This window comes from Thunnus albacares, chromosome 23, assembly GCF_914725855.1.
Source record: "Thunnus albacares chromosome 23, fThuAlb1.1, whole genome shotgun sequence".
NCBI classification, from domain to species: Eukaryota; Metazoa; Chordata; class Actinopteri; order Scombriformes; family Scombridae; genus Thunnus; species Thunnus albacares.
Window position 1 is genome coordinate 14,795,990 of NC_058128.1, and position 22,183 is coordinate 14,818,172.

A 22,183-nucleotide genomic window follows, 5' to 3' on the forward strand; every position below is an offset into this window, starting at 1 on the left:
AACAGTTTCTGAGTAGTCTCTTCAGTTTATTTTCTTCCACAGGACAGGATTGCAATGCTTTACAAACAGTTCATATGGGAAGTGAAAGCAGCTATTCCGCAACAGGCTTAATACACATGATTCCACATGAAGAGCCATATATGACTCATAATAACGAGAAGTGCTTCATCATCCTGAGGCAAGTCAAGATAATAGTGCTGTGACAGGAATTATTCTTGGCAGTCAAACAGGAAAAATACTGTTATGAAAGAGAAATTTGGAGAACGACAGGTTTATAAATGAGGAGTGTTTTTGAAGTATCATATTTGTGCTATAAAAACGTGTTTTGATTAAAATACTGATTTTCACTTGTGGTTTAGCTATGAGAATTATTTGTTAGATTGTTTTCTTACATTTGACACTACAAACATGTAAAACTTCAAATAAAACAAAACAAAACAATATTCTATTTCCAGAACTAACTCAGAGTTGTATCTGAAATCTGTACATTATATGGCACGCATTTTTGTTCTTCAGTAATTCAACACACCACATTGACAACAAACTTTAACAGTAGAATTTGCTACACACAGAAAACAAATACATTCTTGTGCTCACATGTGTTCAAGTGAAGAGTCTCGATTGTACAAATGCAAAACTGATACCACAGTATTAATTTCTATTGATTAATTTTGGAGCTTTTCAACTTGGCTATAAATAAGTCTTTGGAGTGTGTGTAAAACTGTAATGAGATGAAATGGGTAAACAAAAGAAGTGGGCATTTCTTCTGAGAAATGTAACATAATAATGAAAAACAGATGCAAGGCCACCTGCTCTAAAGAATAGGAACCAAGCAGTCTAGAGCGAAGCAAACCACAGCAACCACTGTAATCCTGTGGAAAAATCAGCATTTTTCATTTCAGAATTCAGCGTTAAATGGATAGTCCTTGTGCTTTGTGCTCCTATAGAGAGAAAAAAAACAAAAGGTAAGATCAAAAAATGTTCCCTGATGCACAACATCTTCTTAACAATGTTATAGACTAAACACAAAAGACCACAATCTCACCATTGCATGGGACAGACTCTCCAGTTCCTGTTGAATCCTAGTATAGTCTTCATTTCCCCCTCAGTTAGTTCAAAGTCAAACACCTGCAAGGATTTAAACAACAGTCTTCATACATGAGCCAAAAGGGGGTGTAAGTAAAGCAGATTGAGGGCTAATCCCAGCAATATTTGAACTATTTCTTTGCTAATTACCTGGAAATTCTCCTGAATGCGGTGAGGTGTGATCGACTTGGGAATTACGATCACGTTCCTCTGAATGTGGAAGCGGATCAGGACCTGGCAGGGAATTAACATTTGAACGTGACAGGGGTTATAACTTTTACCCAACAACAGTTAAGGTCATGTGAATGGTATTTATACTACATTTATCTTTCTTGCATTTGTGTCAATTCCTACTACTACTACTACTACTACTACTACTGAGAATAACCTCAGACTAAAGATACACATTGTTCTTTATAAATACAAGTCTGACTGGAAAAAGGAACATGCAGTCTTTTTTGTGTGCGACAGTTATTCTAAGCTTTGTTTAATTTGGTTTTGTTTACATTGTGTTTGAGCAAATGTGAGTGCCGTACCTGAGCAGGTGTCTTCTTGTGTTTCTTAGCAATAGCCTTAATGTTGGGATCCTCCAACAGTGAAGGGTCTTCTGGTTTAGCCCTGCAATTTAAACACAACATTCATTATTATTTACAGGACTCAATCAGGAGTCAGAAAAGGGTTTACTCTCAAGTCACTTAACCACAATCAAAAATTGCTACAAAATATGAGCAGCTGTTTAAACTATCAACACTGTTATGTGTGCTTTTTCAAAGCAACATGAGACCAAGAACAGGGCCTCAAAGACGCAATGGTATCTCTGCGCAAAATTAAGATTATCAGTCAAAAACACACCCAAACTAGAGGAGTGCACTCAGCAGAATACACATGTCCACTAGGTGTGTCTGAGGGCATGTACAGACTCAGTTTTCTTTTAGATGCATAGAACAGTGTGATGGTATTGTAAGCGAGCCTGGGTTCACCCAACTGAATAAACTTAAAGTAACAATAAACAGGACGGTAAATCCAAACTTCTCAATTTAAACGTTGCTATTATTTAGAACATTTTGTTCTCACACACCACACAAAATACCTACCTACACTACCTCTCTCTTTCCTCCCAAACAAGGAAGAGTTGAATCTCACTCAATTGTCCCTCCTAGCACCCTTACAGCCAAGAAGGCGGTGAAGTCATCAAAAATGGGGATTTATTCATCTCGTATCGTGGGCGGATCATAACATATGAGGTATGGAATTAATCTGCAGATGCTCAGTTCAAGATGAGACCAAACTTTTCTATGGATGTCAGTTTTTGAGCCACAACAAAGGCCAAAATGTGGCCTGAAACAGACTTGTTTTTAGCCTAGCTGATTGCCGGAAATGCCTTTTGCTGCAGTTGTTGAGCACTTGCTGCTCCTACCAGCTGGTTAAGAGGAATGAGGAGTCAGCAGTCAATGGCGGTATAAAACGCATTCTAAAATAGTTTTTCAACAATTGTCTGCAACCACGAGAGGTCCTTGAGCAAACAGTCATAAATGTGCACAAAAAATATTAGGCTGATGGGTCCAGTACTATGCGAGATTAGCTGCGGACAGATACAAGCACGGACACATGGACACACATGACCAAACACATGATTTCCTCCAGACTTATGCCTGGCGGAGATAACAAAAAAATGGGCAATTACATAATGTCTAAATCATAACAAAATATGCCGCACAGACAACCTACATAGACAAAGAGGAACAACAGTCACAAGTTGAAACTAACCGAAGAGACATGACAGACATAATGAGGTTGACAAATACCGAACTGTCAATCAACAAAAAATGACCCATATTGTAGCACTGTGTTGATTTACTGATTTCAGAACTGTTATTTCATATACCTGATATTTTGTTATAATATTAATTATTCTACTAACTGACCAAGGTCTGTCAGGGGACCCAAGGGGGCTGTAAGCTGTCACTGCGATGCCCTGAGAGTGGCAGTAGTTGATCAGCTTGTCCTGAGTCAGGTACGGGTGGCATTCCACCTAGACAGACAAACACACAAATGATGAATTAATGAGCCTGCTTATTCACTGCAAGTTGCACTGACTCATAATGGAAATTCAATGCCTACAATGTAATAATGTACAACGTGTCCTGGTATATTTCTCCTGTCTGCTCAAAGCAAATCAGTAAATAGTACACGTTATTAGACTATGTTACATATTAAAAAACATTTTGCTTTGCATAATACAAGGTACAGTAATACTTTGTATCAGTGACCATCTAGCCCTTGAAATTATTTTCATGTCTGAGCATAATCTTGACTGATGATGAGTTTCGGCAATTTGGTTCAATTCAAAGTCAGCTATATTTACGTAAGAAAAGTGTCTTACATAACAGTTTTCAATTTTCCCTAATCCATCACATCCTGCTATGTCTAAAATGTTGAAATTGATGAGTGCTTACATCAGTGAGGCACAAGACTACATTTGTATGATTGCTTTAGGCATAACCATGTAGAGCTTACTGTACTTTTTTGTCATTATTTTTTATGATAAATTCACTGATACTCAATTTCTGAGATGACTTTGTTCTGTGTTTGGTAACAAAGGGCAGAAGGAGAATGGTGCTGTAATCTAATATACAACAAGACCAGACAAAACAGGACATTGATGGTGAACGATGGTTCTGAAAAACAGCAAAAATATAAGGTCGCCTCAGCTAATTGGTCTAGCCTGAGGGGAGACTGCTGTGGCGCGTTACGAATTAAGAAGACATTTATTTCTCAGACCTGATAGGGGACGACAGATAATGGCATTATGGCCTCTTGCCCTTTAAGGACCGCAATCTTGAAATGTATCTGTTTGCTTTCTGCTCAGCACTCTAGATGCTAACCATGACTCAACCATATTATATCTAAAAAGGCTGCAAAAGTAAAGTTAAACATTATCGAGCCCCAATTGTTACCTGGTGAAATGTGTTATGTCTTCCTTCTATGAATGTGTACCAAGAGTAAATACGTTCCTTAGTGTACCTGGTTGACAGCAGGCTTGTATTTGAGGCCTGGCTTTTTCAGAATGGCTTCAATCTGCTCCTTGTTGAAGTTGGAAACACCAATAGTTTTCACCAAACCAGCGTCCATCAGCTCCTCCATCCCCTGAGAAAATTGATCATAAAAAACATGTTTAATTGGGACATTTACTGAGGTTACTTTTAGAGGTTGTAACTCGTACTGAACCCAATGTATATATCAACCAAACCTCTAAAAAATGTGTCAATGCCTCACTGATCTCAGGTCTTGTTCCATTACTTTCTAAGCTTGCGCTAGGCTAAACACATCTAGACACCTTGCTTAGATCCCCCCAACTCCAGCAACTTTCTTTAGTAGTGGATCCTCTGCCTTTATGAATGTGTCTGTACATGTCCCCACTGAGTCACAATAATCAGGAATCATTGTTTAGATCTTTAATTTCCTGATATTTAAGTTTTAAGCTGATAACTTACCTCCCATGTCTCCAGGAAGTGAGTATTATCATTGATCATCTCTCCTGCGCTGTCCAAAGGAAATAGCTCACTGCCAGCCTGTGTAATGACAAATGAATTATAGCCATGAGGTTTACATCATATTACTACAACGTTGACAGTATGGAGGCTCAGTCTTGAATGAAACTTGCAAAATATGAGTGCGGATAGCACTGTAAAAGGAAATTTCATCTAAGGGATATCTAACATGGTCTAATTCTGTGCATTCTGCTCACAGACACACTGACAGAGTCAAGCAGGACATGAGAATAGTGTTCCTACCTTGAAACCCATGGGCCAGTGCACTAGATAGAGGTCTAGGTAGTCCAGTTTGAGATCACTGAGAGTCTTCTCACAGCCTTGCCTCACCATTGACTTCTCATGGAAAGTGCACCACAGCTATGAAAAGAAAGGATAGGTGAGCTAGTATACACTGTTTGAATCCAGTATAGAAACAGGAAACATCTATTTGAATGCCCATTTGTGGGAGCAATATTTATGCACAGACAACTCACCTTGCTAACAATGAAAAGATCCTCCCTCTTGACCACTCCATCCTTGATCATGGTGTGAATACCCTCTCCCACCTCTGCCTCGTTCTGGTAGACATACGCCCCATCGATGTGCCTGTATCCCGCTGAAATGGCTGCTTTCACTGCCTCTGTAACCTTTCCTGGGGGAGACTAATAGAAATGGTTGGTAAGTTATTGTGGTATACAGGGTACAGCTACTATTTACTAGAACTGGTTCGGATGTACACCCTGTAGCTTACCTTAGCAACTCTCTGGCCTCTGAGATATACTGTACCATAACAAATTAATAAATATTTGTATAGTGTTCAGTGTAACATACATACAAATTGCACAAAACTGCCACTGCTATCCAGTGTCTATAAGAGACTTTTAGTTCCTCATTTAGTTTCTCTGTTCAGTTTTCGGGACAATTTGGTTGATAATGGATATGAGATAAGTTAATTACACTTAAATATTGTTCTTGGGGTAGCGTGTACTCCAGCTCTTCTTTTGTGTATTTAGGCTGGGACATTATTAATACCTAATATTTAGCCTATGTCTTTTGTGGTGGGAGGAAAGCCATGTACAGACTGTCAATTTTCCTCTTGGTGGACAACAAAGTCTGTATTTACCAGTGGTGGACAAAGTATTCAGATCATTTACTCGAGTAAAAGTATCAATACAGCAATGTAAAAATACTCCATTACAAATAAAAGTCCATGAAAATTCCTACTTGAGTAAAAGTACATAAGTATTATCAGTTTGATGTAGTTGACGTATTAGTCAAAGTAGTGGTTTTGTCCCTCTGACTGATAGTTTGAACCACTTTATATACAGTGACTTAGTTTAGTCCAGTGGTTCCCAACCTAGGGGTCGGGCCCCTCCAAAGAGTCACCAGATAAATCTGAGGGGTCGTGAGATGATTAATGGGAGAGGAACGAATAAAAAACAGGAAAGAATAATAGACATCTGAAATGTGACCCCAACTACACACTGTTTTTTGTAAGACATAAGCCAAAAAGGTTGGAAACCACTGGTTTCACCTTTAACAATGTGTTGTATTTTAAAAGCTTGTTATATTATCCACTGTGTCAAATCTTCATTTGAAAAGCTGTCAAATAAATGTAGTGGTGTAGAAAGTACAATATTTTCCTCTGAAATGTAGCAGAGTGAATGTAGGCCTATAAAGTGATATAAAATGGAAATATTCAAGTAAAGTACAAGTACCTCCAAATTGTACTTAAGTATAGTATTTGAGAAAATGTACTTAGTTACTTTCCACCACTGGTATTTACTTATCGTGTGTCTATGTCATAACTCGTACTAAATACTATTAGATATTTGTATTATAGAAAAGCATACACTGTAAGCAGCAAACGACAGACTTCTCAAATGAAGTGCACAAAAGCTTGAACTGTCCACAAGTGACAGGAAATAAGCTCTCCGGGATGACGCCCGATGAAGAGCTAAGTAAGCACTTATAGGGTTAGGTTACGTAATTGTCGGTGCCTATAACTGAACGTAGACTAGCTTAATTGTGCCTTTTGTGAATTACACTGAATGAAAGACTACAATGAAAAGCCCACCGTTTGTGCAGCGTAACCTGACTCAGCAGCAGCTTTGCACACGACGGTCATGGGTCATACAAAACCTGCTGCTGGAGCGCATTAGCCAAGGTTGGTGCTATATGGTTGTAAATTAGCCAAAGTGACAAAAACTTTAAGCGTAAAATGCAGTTAAAGGCGACTTTAAGTTTAATTTTCTCTAGGTATTTCGAGAAAAGACAGCTTTAACGACACACTTATGTAACTTACAGTCTCCAGTCACGAACTCTCTGTTCGCGCACAGCTAGCTTAAGTTAACTATTAACTAAAGCTAAATGTAGCAAGATAGTAATAATACATTACACGCACCTTCCACGTCCCCAGTCCAACAATGGGCATTTGTGCACCGGTGTTCAGTTTCACTGTTGTTGCCATTTCTTCGGGACGAGCAGAGCCTGAGAGCGGTGGTGACAGTCGAGCAGAGAGCGCAAATGCAGTGCACGGCGCTAGCTGAACACCAGCATCGTCTATCGATTAATGATGCCTTTTAATTAATTTAGGGTGAACTGAGGCCACACGCTCCGGTCACTCTGCTTTGATTCATTCTGTCCAATTCTGAACATATTAATCCACACAGGGCCGGACGAAGTGATTTTTAGGGCCCGAGGCAAACCCAGACATCCCTTACAATAGAGAATGTTTGTACTGGCAGTGGTAGAAGTACTCAGATTTTTACTTAAATGAAACAAAACACTCTGTCGCAATACAGTCTATGGTTGAAAGTTCATGTCTCGCACAGCACAATGTGCTTGAATTTCCACTGCTTAAAACTGTTCAATTGATTGATTTTATGGATTGACAGACACAAAAAAACACAAATCCAATACACTTAGGCTATTTCCAACATGGTCTCAAGATGCTAAAAGACAAAAAAACATAAAGAAGCACAAGACAATCAACATAAAAACCCAGCAATACAGTCATGAAATCAAAAAACGACAGGGGAAGCTAATTTGAACTACTTAATATATGCATCATATTTTATTTGTTGATCATATGTTTTGCGTGTAAAATGTTAAGATTACAATTGTCAAAGTACCAAAAAATGTACAGTGTTTCCTTCTGAAATGTAATGTAATGGAGAGGGAAGTAAAATAAAATAGAAATATTCAAATAAAAGTACAAGTACTTCAGTGCAATACTTCAATAAATGTACTTATTCACTTTCCACCACTGGTACTCTATTGAGGAGGCTGCTGATTGCCATGGATGCAATCATTTGGACCAGCCAGTGCATATTTACTCAAGCACTGCAAATTTGTAAGTAAAGTCTTTTGCATACGTTCTCAAATCAAATCTGATACTTTTAAAGACATCGACAAAGAAAATGTAGCCTAATACTCTTTCCACAAGAGAACAAAATGCACATTAGAGTTGGGCAATAAGTTTGAAATCAATCACAATATTATTACTTTGTCCAGTACTGATATGCATCTCCATAAGTAAAATCACATATAAAGTAATGAAAATATAATAATCAGATCATTTTATGCAATAAACTGTGTTCCACTGGGGCATTACAGACCTGCAGTCTGCATGATTTAGCTTATCTTGTAAGCTGTTTTACATGTTTTGCAGTCTGTGTGCTATGTAAGTGACATTTGACAGGGCGCCTCAGACACTCAAATACCCAAGATAGTTCCCAGACTAACCACACCTGAGAGGCCACATGACAAAACAACACATGCCTTTTGCATTTTTCTAAACGTTTTTGTGGGTGCAGTCATGCAACCACTAGAGGGCACCATTATCACACTCACTGAACATGTAACACAGTCTCCTCAAATCACCTAACTGAGGCTCCAAAGTTAAAAAAAAAAAAAAAAAAAAAAAATCACATAATTTCAAACATTAGCAAATATAGCCAGAAATGACATTGACTGCAGCAATTATATGTATTGATCAGTACTGTTGATCTCACTTAATGCTTTCATGCACATGTCCAATCTTTGATTTAACTACAAAAATGCTCTTTGAACCAGCACAGGATATAGTCATTGTGTGGTCATGGGGGAGATTATGTTTTTTTTAAATTAGTATTTAGCACTTTGACTACTTCTTCTTCATGGCATTATGCTTACACTGTAAAGGAGACATATCTTCACAATGTGCACACACAGACCAGCCTTAAACCCAGAGAGACAGCTAAAAGACGGAACAAATACAAGGTGTCTCTCTTTTTCTTTTTTTTTTAGTTAAAATCAGATAAAACCTCACAGACCTTTAACTGAGCCATTCAACACTCTGTGCAGAAGATAAGAGCGGGAGAAGAGAGCGAAAACATACAAAGGGAAAAGTTATGGGAGCCGGCAGCCACTGTGTACCTCACAATGGCTCTCGCTAAAGTTTGTGTCGCTTCTGATCTTCTCCCAGCTGGACGCCAGCTTTTCAGGCCCTGTCTCTTCTGATCTAACTTCAGACACTGGAGGGCCTTTTGCCAGCCTGCAAACTGTCAAAGTACCCCAGGAATCAAACACTGTCGCGTGCTGTCATGATCAAAGACCCACAGGTAAACCAGACGAAGACAGCCACATACAATTGCCATATAAAAGAGGGGGGAAAGTTTTCATTTCAGAGGCTCTTATTCTGCGTCTACAGGCAGATACCGTTTCACTAGTCTGTACCGAGTGCATCGATTAGAATAAAGGAAAAGAGAAATGGCCGTGCATTTGAAGATACAACACAGTAAAACCAAGTGACTCTCAAGGAAACTTTTACACAAAGAGTGTAGACTTAGGTGAGGTTTCAGAGTGTGTTGCTCAAAGTATCTGAAGAAAAAAGGGGGAAATATTCATAGGCTAGGTGGACAGTAAGAGAAGGGATGGTGGTGTGACAAATAAATACATAGATCACAATGCCAGAGCTGCTACTGTCTCCTTTTCCATTTTGTGTGGACATAATGTGCGGCTGGTGGTGTCCATTCATTCTTTCATAGGCTCTACATCAGATCAGACACTCCACCGGTAAGACCTCACCTGTCCTGGAGAGATCAAACACCTCATTTCATTTCATGGCCTTTGCTCCATTCTCTCTGCCTCTTTCTCTCCACCTCTCGTCTCCCTGTTGGCCTTGGCTTTGCTGTCTTTTTCTCTCTTTCTGCCAGAGTGCCCTGGGTCATAATCTCCACCCGTAAATCTAATGTCGAGTGTCAGCTCCTGCTGAGTTCACTCACACACTGGCATTCCGCACATTCCGTCTATCGAACAACAACAAGATCAGTGAGAGAAATCCCTACGTCATGAGTAAATCATGGTCATTCGTCAAATGGGTTACATGTTCTTGTGGGAGATTATTCAGGGTGATTTGAGCCCTGCATAGTTTATTGAGAGGAATACCTTAAAACTTACAATAAAAGCAACAGTTTACACTAATACCTGGATTAAGGGGCGAGTCTAAATTGATTTAGAGCTTAAAGGATTAGTCGATCCATTGATTAGTTGATTTACAGAAAATTTATTGGCTACAATTTTTGTCTTCTGTGATTTAGAAATAAAAATATATTTGGGATTTGGATTGCTGGATGGAAATAACAAGAAATTTATAGACCAATCAAGAAAGTAACCAGAAGATCTTGAACATAAAAGTTGCAGCCATAAACTGATTCACTTTATTGCTTAAAATATCATAAAACTACAAAAACATATGGTCAAAGAGATACAGTGGAACACACCTGCATAATAATCTAAATTGTAACAATGTCAGTATCTTCATGTCACAGATTCAGCACACACTGTCACAATTTTATGCCATTTTACTGTTACGCGTAAAAATTAATCTAATCCTGCAATGGCACTAAATAAGTTAAGGCAATGTAACATTACTGTTTAACATCCATACTGGTTTATTGTGCGGACAAAAGCGTCACCAGCACACGCATGCACAACACTCTGACGTAAAACACATCTAATTTCAGACAACAGAGAACTTTAGTGCCATTGGTGTTGGTGTGTGGATGGTCACATAGCATTAAAATCATGTTAAGGCACTTGCTTATGTGAACAAGAGAAGCTGCTGCCTTTACCAGAATAGTTCAGGCAATTTATTCAGTTAATTTTATGGAATGTATGGGTGAAAGAGCCTTTATACTAGCAGCATATTTGGAGTTGTTTGCTAGCATGCTGCATTCCCTTAAAGTTTTTTATAACATGTAATATTTGCTTTTTTCATTTGTCCTATTAGTTTTTTTTTATATCATATAATTTCACACTACATGATGCGTAATATATTGCAAGCTTGTCCTTGTAAGGGGAGAGGACAGCTGGTGAAAATCAAGCTTTATATTCTTTTTAGTTGCCACCTTGCACCTGAATGCCAGTATCAGTGCAGGTCAATGCAACGCTCCGAAATTCTTCTTGAGATGCTCTTGAATATGGTGCTGTGAGCAAATACCAGTAAACTCACTGAAAATCCAGGTCTTTATTTGGAGAAAACTTTTTTAAAATTTTGAGAAAGAATTGGGACTCTGCATAAAGGTTACATCTCAACAGATACTTCTAATATTTTGTAAGTAACAAGTAATTTCTTCTGTACCAAATACCAATTATTTCAAATTTAGATCCACACCAGATGTGGTATGGATCTAAAACCCCCACAAATACATGTATGTATGCGCACACACACACACACAGCCTTGGTCTTGTCTGCGAGCAGAGGTGTCTCCTCTCTGGCCCCTCAGACATGGTTTGGTTTTTGGCTTGATTAACCACTTAGTTCAGTCTCTCAGACACAAGATTGCAGAGAAAAAGCAAGTAATGAAGTGCTTTTGAATTTGCATTCCTGAGAGCTTTCGCAGACGCCTTGATTTCAGTCTGGCTTCGCTGTTTGTTCTTTGTCAAGAGATGTCTGCTATTTTAACGGTAACATGTAACAAGTGTCCATCCAACCTCCTCCATATTGCTCCCTCATCAACCTAACTGCCATGAATAAACACAATCAACATGCATCTGAAGGGGAATTTGGAGGCCTTTTCTCTCAAATCGTCCCTGATGGGCTGTTCATCATTGTCATTATGCAGATTACAGTGTGACCATGAATGCAATATTGGAGCCCTTTTCCTCCGGAATGAAATGTCACCATTCCCTAAAGCTGACCAAAAACACTTGTGTGTTTTGTTCTTACCAAGTCGAGCAGCGCTGATCAGTTATGGACAAACTGTCTCAAGAATATGAAATTAACAACATTCAGTCTGGACTTGAAAGTCAAGCCTTTATTTTTAGTATCGACCTTGACAACAATATCAAAGTGTGCATGCTGCATATATCTGCTGAAGTATCTGTTGCAATTTACCAGGTAAGTACATAGTCTGGTTGAGAATCCTCCCCCCAACCCCCTCAAGAAAAAACCCTCAGCAAAGTTTAACCACAGACATCACTGTGAGACTCAACCTCTTTCATAACTTTTTTAGTTTATTCTTCTTTTCTTATTTTCGATTTGATCAATTTATGGGAAACAATGGTTATGCAACACGATGACTTGCCAGAATCTGTGATTATTTCTGTCTCAAATATAGGAGCAGCTGACGTAAAAACTTCCCTTTGCACCCCGCTCCTAGGTGGTTAAAAAAGAGGAAACACAATTTGGTTTAAATCTCAGGCCCTTTCACTAGTCCAAGTTTCCAGGAATGATATAAACATCAGTGAGAGATAGCTCAGCAAGCAAGTTAATTTTTACAATTTGACGTTTTGTGTTGGACTTTGAAGTAGATAAGCAGACATATACCAAGTGGACCTGTCCTCCATAACCTTCCAACTACAGGTAATTGAGAATTTTAGATTATTTCTATGCCAAATACACTGAATTACTAGTAGACTAAATATTGTCCTGCAAAGAGAGGTGAACTATTCTATTCTATTCTATTCTATTCTATTCTATTCTATTCTATTCTGTTCTCCCCAGCCTTATAGTATAACAAACAGGGTATGTCTTTCAAATGCATTTTCAAAGACAGATTTAACAGAAGCTAAAAGACTATTTTTGAAAAAATTAAATGTTTTGGAACTGAAAAGCTCATTCTAAAACCTGACCTTGCCTATGTTGATGAAGAGGGGACAAGAAGCACATCCATATGAGTGTATCACCTCACTTCTCCACAAACAACATCCTGTTTAACAGGAAGTTCATTACTGGCATGTTGGAATGTTTTGGGATATAAAAGAACACATTTTTTGACTCTTAAATATACATATTAATCTTTTATATAGATAGAATACCCAATTTAAGTGGGTAGTTTGTATAAATAAAGACTTGCAAAACATTATTTGCAGGTATTTTTAAAGATAGAGATTTTTTAATCAATAGCTAATCAGTGGTGTGAGAATAAATCAGAATTGCTTCAACAAAATGTGAATCTCTCAGTCTTTGCAAATGTAATTTCTGCGCAGATTCACATATTAGGGGACACAAACTTTTCTATGAATTTTGCTGAGATGGACATCTTTGAGATGAAAGTGATTGTTTACTATCCTGGTTATAGTTATAAATGGCAATATTAAATTTTGTAGTTTAGTTACTGCACATAGTCTTTGACATTGTTTTAATATTTTTTTATTGTTGTATTTCTATACTTTTCCAATATGATTTAAAAAGAATAGTTCTCACAATCAATGCCAATGTAGCTACATTGAATTGCTTTATGCATCTTTATGCATCATCACGGTCATTCGACTTTTTCTCCTCTCTATATCCATACATTTCATAAAAGTACCTAAAAGTAAATGATCATCATGCGGCATTATGTCTTGTGTAGTATTCTTTGTTTCCTAGTGTCAGTCTGGCAATATCTTGTCCTCGTGTGAACATGTTGTATGTTTCAGTGCAGCTTTGAGAAATCAGAATGACACAGCGGGAAAATCTTTAAAGTTCCTCATGGGGGACACTTCCTCATTTTTTAGTCACCTGATATTATTTACAATATATTAAGAAAAACCCTGTGAACTTCTCTAATCTTGCACGCTCATCACGGGAATGTTGTTTTCTGAGTTGTGCGTGTGCAGGTTTGGGGGTGGGGAGGGGAAAAACGTGTGGGCAGAATGACCTATAGGTGGACATGTGTAAAGGCCTCATGGGACGATGAATCACTCAAGATGACTTAGTATTCTTTTTTCCTCAAAGCATTTTAAAACAAAACGTCTGTCAAGAATAATCCTAGAAAGCATTGCATCTGATTAATTTTGGGAAAAGAACTTCAAAGGTTTATTAAAACTTCAAACACAGCTTTCTGTGCTTTATATGTCTTTTTTTTTATCAAAGACAAGTTCAGGGTGTTAGAAAATGTGTGTTAGGCAGTGTGAGGATGAGGGGCAGTGGTGTGTAGATGTGTGGTGTGCAACTGCAGAGATGTGTGCAGTGCTACATAGGAGGTGTGTATACAGAAGGTGGGGTGCAAACCTGGAGTAGTGTGCAGCATAATGGACCTCTGCAGTGTTATTTTTGACATTTAGATTTTTTCACAGGGCACTCCCAAGAGTTTCGCAGTTTGAGAGATCATTCATGTCTGAGTCACAGCCTGTCTGTGTGTCAAAAGTTATGACACATATGCCTTCACAAATATTTGAGGACTTTTTTTTACGGTTTGTGGGGGCTTAAGTTGCAGTTTCAAGAAGGAAACGAGTATGAACAAATGTCTTTTTTAAGAAGTGCAATAGGTGTATACAACACCATCTTGTGGTTAAACTGGGTATGACGATTGAAATGACTTCCAAAGAAGCTCATATTATATATTGTCCATAATTGTTAAAAGTTTGTTAGATTGGGTCCCCTTACAATGAATAGTTTAGGCTTTTGATAATATTGAATAATAATAGATAATAATAATAATAAAGTCAATTATAATATTATTATATTACTACTACTATATTACTACTTATTATTAACAACAACAACAATAATAATAATCATAATAATCATAATTTTAATAATTGGAAAGTTTATTATTATCATTTTTATTATGAAACTTGTGTAATTTTATCAGTATTTTGTGGTTTACTTAGCATTTGTACAGTCTGATAGAGAGATGTGTGTGTAGGAAGGGTGGGCAGGAGGGATTAATGTGCTGGAAGAATGTAAACATTGTCTGCTCTGAGGGCTGACTTCAAAGTGAGACTGGTAACCTCCTCTCAGCGGCGGCGCACACCCTTGACCGATGAAAAGTGAAAGTGAATGTTCATCCACGGTCTACAGCCTCTTCCTGGAACCACTCTTTGAAGTCACAAAATGGATCTGATTGACTTGTGAAGTAGACACATATAGAATCTTTTTGTTTTCCTGGACTAGATAGATATTTTATTTGGAATTGTGCAAGCACATGCTGTCTGTGTTTCTTCCACATTTTAAGCATAATGACATGGTATATAGGGAAACATGTAAGCTCCTCTGTGCTCTGTGTTTCGTTCTTCACACCCACTGGTCTCCCACAATGTTTAAAAACCATAGAATGAACTGTTTGTGTTTGAAAAGTTAAAATAATACACCTCCATAAGTTAAAAACAGACACAAGATGAACATTCGTCAAACTGTTGTGACACACAGTGATGACTTGACAATATCAAGTCCACATTTCTGTGGTTCAGAGTTTCAAATTCCGCACTTTCTTAGCCACTGTTGGACATTTATGTGGTTTATTTATGTGAAGAAAATTCCCACCAGTTTCATTTTTAGTTAGAACATAAATGTCGATTATTCACATTTCTCCATCCACAATTAGTCTGTCTTCTTATAGTAGTACGATACAGATATACTGTATCTATGAGCAGCTGTTGAAAAAGACTTGACTCTGTGATGACTTGGCATTGAACCCTTTGGTTTTGACTGTGACTTAAGCATAACACGCATATCAATTGTGTTTAACCAATTTGTCAGTCTTCTCGTTTGTATGTATGGAGCGTCTTTATGCTACATTGCCCCAGTTTAAGCTGCCACAGACATGCCTGTCTGTCTTATTTCCAGCAATGCACAAACAGTTTGCAGTTCTGATCAAAATTCTGTGGAGGCCACATCTTATCTGTTGCTATAATATCATTATTACCAGAGAGGCTGGGGAGAAAGGGAGTTAAATGTTAGTTGGATGAGTTTTAATTCTACTATTTCTTCTTATTTTCTCAAAAAAACAAGTCTAACATAGTTATAGCTGTATAGAGCTTAAGTGTCTGAATATGATTATGTATAAGCCTATATGTTGATGACAGAAGTAGCTCCATATCCTTGCATCTCTCTTGAATTTAGACTTCAGCAGCCAGTGTAGCTTATTATGTTCTTCTGGAACTAAAACAGACTGAAACTAAAGTGATGTACTGAAATGTAAAATATCTTTTCCCATACACTTCTTGACTTCTCTAATAAGTTGGGTCATGTCAAAAAACAATTTAACTGATTGGAATCAGAACAAAGAGTCATTACAGAAGAGCAACCAAATAGGTTTAAAGCACAAGTCTAAATGGTGACCTAAGCTCTTCACACAATCTGAATACATTGTAATGACCTTGTGTGAGGGATGTATGTTAAGAAGACTTTGCTGGTGTGATCAGCGATAGAGGCTGGATCTCCTGTGTGTCTGAGCTCTTCATCATTATCTTGGCTCACTGACTCATGTCTTGGGCACAGGGAACAAAACTCTCGCGGCGGCCTTGTTCCCGACGCAATGGGACGCTAGGAGGGACAATGAGAGAGAATTAGCGGCGAAAAAAGCAAATAAATAGCTGCTTCAATACATGACAGCCCAACAACAAAGCCCACTGTGGATGAGAGGGAGAGCGCGAGAGATACAGAGGAAGAAGTGAGAGAGAGAGAGGCCTTGATGAAAATAAATAGTGGAGCTCAAAGGGAGGCAAGGGTTGAGCGGATTGGAGGTGATGATGAGTGGAGAGCTGTACAAAGTAGTACATCTATGGGAAAGGTTTTAATGAGGCAGACGGTGGTGTGTGTGTGTGTGTGTGTGTTTTGTCATCTGTGACACAGACACTCAGAAAATCCTCAGCAATGATACTCCAAACTTCCTGTCTCCACGTGGGTGGGTGAGGATTTGTGGAAGTGTGAAACATGGACAGACAGACAGATAGGAAATGTAAAGTTTTCACCTTCAGGTCTGGGAACTTGTGATGAACATGTTTTACAATTTTATAAATTAACAATTAATATAAAATAAGTATTGGATCTATAATGACAGTGAGCGCTAAAGTGACTATTCATCAATATTTAATGTATCAAATGACTTTGTGTACATGAGAGGTGTCACGTACAAACCTCCAGAGAATTATCCCCCGACTCTGCAGGTCCCCTTGAGCTTCTTAGCAAGTTTCAGCTCACGTTTTAGATGTACGGCCTGCAACTTTACTGCTTTGGTTCACTCTCAGCAAACTCTTAGCGTTGTTTTTGGCCTCAGCAGGCAGCTGCTTTCAGCGAAAAAGCTCTAAAAACCTGCTCAGAACCAAAAAACAAAGACAGAGACAGTAGTGACTACGTGGTGAACACTGTGGAGCATTTAGCAGCTAAAAAGCCAGACTTTTCTATCAGGGGTCAATAAAGACCAAAAACAGAATTAAAAGAGAGTGAATATTAGACTTACATTTTCCAGATTACCAGAAACGCAACATTAAATGAATGATAATGATATTCCGTAATGTTAATTGGATCTGTAAAGAAGCAACTGTTTGCTAACAAGTTTGTCATATCAATTTAAAAACGTGATGACGTCAATGTTCAACCCCCATAGTTTGATGAGTTTGAAAATTGTAAAATTTGTTTGAAAATGTATATCATGTTTACAATCACCAAATCTCAACCAAAAAAAAATGCGTTAGAATGAAAGAAAAATTATGTTCATCCCTCCAGTGGAGCTCCAGAGACTTGGGGAATCAACACCATGGAGCACTGAAGCTGTTTTGTAGGCTGGTGGTGGCCCAAAACTTTATGTTGGTTTTTCACCTATCTCTGTAGAGTTTTGTCACTACTAACAAAAAAAACAAGTCATATCACAGTGACTGAAGACCAGACCTGCAGTCTGATGTGAAGAACACCACTGTTGCCTGTTGTCTTGCAGTGGCCCTGAGGCTTTGTATATCAGTGGACCTGATCTACAGAGCAGCAGGAGGCCTTTGGTTTTACTGTCAGTTCTTAGTTGGATGAAAAGCGCCTCAAACAGGCTCAAATATGGGGGAAACACTTGTTGAACAATCAGGTGGTGATCATGTTACCTTTGGTATCATGAGTTCAGGACATCACAGTTACATTGTTTATAGTGTTACACGGCTATTCAGCAGACAGTTGGTACTGAGTTAGCTAAGGTAAGTTAATTAAGGTGGAGGGAGGAACACCTGTAACTGTCAGGGCCAGCTTCCCGCTCAGGTTTGAAATCAAACCAAATGAAGGCCTTTATCTAGAATACTTAATAATGTCATAAAAGTGGTTTTCTGAATCAGATCCTACTTTAGTCCTGACTAAGTGAAATGAAATAAACTACAACCACCCATGTTAGTCCTTGATAGTGAGAGTTAGTGCATGCAGCCCTGGCCTGAGGCAGCTGATAAAGGGGACAGATCACAGAAAGTCCATAGTTTGGTGGAAATGGAGAAGTAAAGACAGACAAAACGACGGAGGCAGAAAAAGGAACACATTCACAAACACACTATTAAAAACCTTATTAGATAATTCTTTTTTCATTCCACAAAAGGACTACTGAGATCATGGATAAGGAAGAGCTTAATGCAAGGAGATTAGTGCAATTGTAAATTGCAGCTGGATAGCATAGGTTATATTTAAATTAGTCATTTTAATTGAACCAGCAGATAAGATAAATACATGTAAAAATTTATGAGGCACAATTTCAAATGCCATCAATAAACTTAATTTTTCTAGGTTTTCTTATTTGAGATACAGCTTCTCAAAACACATCTAGCTACAGAGGATTTTTATTCACTGAATGACAACTGAAAGGCAGCTGCCTCTTACAATGATGCCAACAGTAGATCAACACTCCTCACATACAACACTTTCACACAAAAACCCTGTGTATGACACAATTTCAGTTTGCAATTTGCATTTAACTGTTCATACGAGACGGTTGGTAAACATGGTCTAATTATTCCTATAGAAGTCCCCTTACGTCAGGATGCTCTATCTCTAGAAAATCAAAAATAATTATTTTGAATGAAGGAAACTAGCATTAAAATTTCAGCTAAAAAAATGATTCAGCAATAATTTTATTCTACCCACAGCTACTGCAATCAGACAAATCAATTTCTGAAATACTGCATTTACCAAAATAATTAGTTGAAATTCAATGGTTCAATCATCCCTGCAGGTATGTATTTCACTTCTGACCCTGAGCCATTTGACCTAAATACACACTTTATGGGTTTGTAATGGAGCAGGGGTAACTGGATGACAAAAGCCTGGTTGAATTCCTGTCCCACACCCATAAAACACTCTTCGTGTGTTGAGCCAGGCAATTGTTATTTAAGAAAGATGCCTTGCCCATGGGCTAACAGACAAGCTCACAAACCCCAGACAAAGACTCAAGCTAAACCCACACAGACAAACCAGTTGTCCCAAATGACCATTCTTGTAGGAATGCAGCTAGGTGGACAAAACCCTTTCTCTAAGTTTACAAAAAGCTGTTTTCTCATGCTGAGTCCATGTCATCTACTTTTTTTTTTACACAGTGCCCAGAACTGCCTGGCAAATTCTGTAGCAGAGGTATTCTTCAATGTTGGCGACAGAATAAAGGCAATTAAACACTGTTTGCGCCATGCTTGGACAACCAGACAGCCATATGCCTTGCCAATTAACCTCCCACGAAAAGAGAGGGAAGGATAAAGAAGAGAGAGGCAGAAACTCCAAGATTATAATCACTCACATTGTTCCACTCTCTCACCTACCTCCTCTTTGTGTTCAATCAGTTCTGCATTATAGCAATTGTATGAATCTCCTATTTTGCATGTATTCTCTATGAGTACTCCAGTGGCAGTGACAGCTAATTTGCACTCAAATATTGTAATTTAGATATGAAGTACTTACTTCCTTACTTGCGCCCTTGGGTCCCCTTGGGACCATCGGCAATTGATGACTGCTCCCCATCTAACGCAGTTCTGGACAAGTCTCTCTAGTGTATTCCAGCTGGGGCCCATCCTTAATTTCAGCCTTCAACAAAGAAATCAAGTGGTATGTTTTAATTTGTATCATGGCACAAGTGATGCTCAGTTAGCTCAGTGCTAGACCTCTTCTTGCATTTTTGCTTTTAGAACAATAAATTTCTCTAATTACAAGAAAAACCCTGCATGTGATGAATGCAATAAAAAAATGTTACATCATCCATATAGTCTAAAATGATGGAACGATAACCTTTAAATCAAAAGAAAACTGGTGTCAATATTCAATCTGATTCAGTGTATTGTAAAAATATGTTCAAAATTAAATTGGACATTTTAGTTTACAAAGAAAACCTAACAGGCCTGCTAATGATCCTACCCAAAATCCTTTAGCCATGCAGCTTAATGGGTGATATTATTAACAATTCATATAAATGGATGGCTGGCAGCAAAGTTTTTCCAATCAAACTGGCTTTTGATTATATATCAACTAATTCTGTTTAAAGGTATACTAAGCAGGATTTGTTGGTTGCTGTTTGTAAACACACAGCATTTAAAGATGGAGAGAGAGAGAGAGAGAGCAGAACAGTACAGCCCTCTGGGAAGGTGCCGTATTGCAGGATTTTGTGTGAATGCAGAGCTTCTTCCTGTCCGCTGTGGCCTCTCTGCTCTGTGTGTGTGTACCTTAGCCCCACCCCCGGTCAAGCAGACACACAGACCTGCAGCTCTTTATATATCCATGACACAGAGACAGAGAGTTAGAGAGACTGTTATTGGCTGGTGACTACACACCCACTGCCCAAAGTTTGATGCCCAAAAAGGTCCCAAACACAGCAAAATAATAAGAAAATACAGGCAGAGGGCAGAGTCTCTGTAGAAAAGTACACCACCACACACTTCTAGTGGGTCATAAGTGATGATTGAGTGGGATTACTCTTGTATCAGTCTATACATTGTTTTGTTTAGTTTTTTTTTAGGAAAATCCTGCATAGTATACCTTTAAGGCACAGCATCTGAGATGCTTTGATCTGGGGCATGCTGCTTGCTGTTACTTCAGTCACACCAATAATCAAGTTTGTGTATCCATTCACTTGATGATGGAAATGCTAGATTTTGTATTGAATTAAATTCCCTACAAATCAACTTAGGAGCCATTTATTCATTTCACAAATAAACCCTACCAAAATACTATTGTCACTAGATTGAATAGATTTAAGGGAATCCCCTGAAAAGAAGATAATTTGCAGAACGCTGAAATAGCTTGAAGGAAACTTTTGCTGTCAGAAATGAAGTTCGCCAATCTGATTGCAGACAGTGAGGCTCCCAGGCAGGAAGTTAATAAAAGAAACGCAGCTAACGCAGTGTTAATATAGTAACTGCACTTCTTTGGATAACCATTGATGTTAAATATGTATGTCAGTTGAAGGCAGCTATGGATGGCTCCAGAGAACACAAAGTGAGAAGTGTGGACATGACTGACACACCACCCTATGACTAATATGTGGTAATGTGGTTGAAAATCAGAAAAGTGTTCCTTTAATGTTTTTTTTAAAGAAACGGTTCAGCTTTCAGGATTAGTATCCAGTCAAACTACAGCAGCCTTTGTAATCAGCTCTATTCTAAAAGCGTCTAATCTTACTGGTGTAACACAATTTTTACTAATGAACATAAATACATGCAAATGCACAAACACATCCAACCGTGCATTTCCCCTCTGCCCTCTTGTTTCCCTCTCCCTAATAAGAGATTCACTGAGAAATTCAAGAATAAATCATGATTTAATAAGGATAATATAACAATTTCATTATATAATTGGTTAATTTACTGACTAATTGTTATTTCCTTTTTTTTCTGTAGCTTAGATCCAGTTTTTGGGATGTCAGAAATGTTCCAGTCGTGCTCTGGCCCAGACAACCAGTGGTTGATTAGTCAGAGAGATGACAGACAGGTTTTATGGGATTCTGGACCACATCCTCATAGCTGGCCTCAGCTCTGTACCCCACAGCCCAGCAGCACCACCCATCGTTCCCAGTCTCAGTGTCCTTATGGTGATGCCTACACCAGAGTACAACCTCCTGTTTGGTGCCAATCCCAAAACACATGGAAGGTATGTAGCCACACTAGAATATAACGGTGACTCTGTCCTGGATCAGAGTGTTGAGTGTTAAATCAGGATAAAAGTATTATTCGTGACTCATTCATGTATTAACAAGACAATGAATCACATTTTTTAGGGGCTAAAGGTGCTCTAAAACTCACGAAACTTTGCACATGCATCAGAAGTGGTGGGAAATTATATGTTTTATAGTGATTGGGCTCAGGCGTGGCCATTTGGCTCCATAGCAAACCCAAACTCAGGGCCATTTTGGGACAAAGTTGCTTTGATGTTC

At 38.4% G+C, this 22,183-nt stretch overlaps 3 protein-coding genes across 7 annotated transcripts in view; 1 reads left to right on the forward strand and 2 right to left on the reverse strand.

The window, feature by feature from the left end:
- Positions 1-5: 5 nt before the first annotated feature.
- Positions 6-7,201, reverse strand: LOC122974735 (aldo-keto reductase family 1 member B1-like). The gene is made up of 10 exons (XM_044342634.1): positions 7,024-7,201; positions 5,114-5,281; positions 4,881-4,997; positions 4,581-4,658; positions 4,111-4,233; positions 3,012-3,118; positions 1,623-1,704; positions 1,237-1,320; positions 1,046-1,128; positions 6-941 (listed from the first exon to the last, which is right to left on the reverse strand). Exons 1-10 carry the CDS (start codon positions 7,087-7,089, stop codon positions 899-901), a joined length of 951 nt encoding a protein of 316 aa, XP_044198569.1. The 5' UTR covers positions 7,090-7,201; the 3' UTR covers positions 6-898.
- tfec (transcription factor EC) overlaps positions 6,328-22,183 on the forward strand; it is a 58,878-nt gene continuing 43,022 nt past the window's right edge. For 4 of the 5 annotated variants that reach the window (XM_044342624.1, XM_044342627.1, XM_044342628.1 and 1 more), the window contains exons 1-3: positions 6,328-6,786; positions 9,088-9,223; positions 21,651-21,900. In XM_044342624.1, the coding sequence (XP_044198559.1) occupies positions 21,670-21,900 (231 nt within the window). In that variant the 5' untranslated portion in view covers positions 6,328-6,786; positions 9,088-9,223; positions 21,651-21,669. The remainder of the gene's footprint in view (positions 6,787-9,087; positions 9,224-21,650; positions 21,901-22,183) is intronic. The other variant, XM_044342626.1, reaches the window with a different exon arrangement.
- Positions 15,099-22,183, reverse strand: part of mdfic (MyoD family inhibitor domain containing) — a 220,951-nt gene continuing 213,866 nt past the window's right edge. Inside the window, exons 8-9 of the transcript XR_006400425.1 lie at positions 19,723-19,845; positions 15,099-16,356 (exon numbers count right to left, since the gene is read on the reverse strand). The gene's annotated coding sequence lies outside the window, so the exon portion shown is untranslated. The remainder of the gene's footprint in view (positions 16,357-19,722; positions 19,846-22,183) is intronic.

Bases quoted from the DNA above. Each gene is read 5' to 3' on its own strand.
- LOC122974735 (XM_044342634.1), bottom strand. From the start codon at position 7,089: ATGGCAACAACAGTGAAACTGAACACCGGTGCACAAATGCCCATTGTT. The intron at 4,234-4,580 runs GTAAGTTATCAG...CAATTTTCTCAG, and splicing joins ACTTCCTGGAGACATGGGAG to GGGATGGAGGAGCTGATGGA. The intron at 1,705-3,011 runs GTCAGTTAGTAG...TTTAAATTGCAG, and splicing joins GGGTCCCCTGACAGACCTTG to GGCTAAACCAGAAGACCCTT.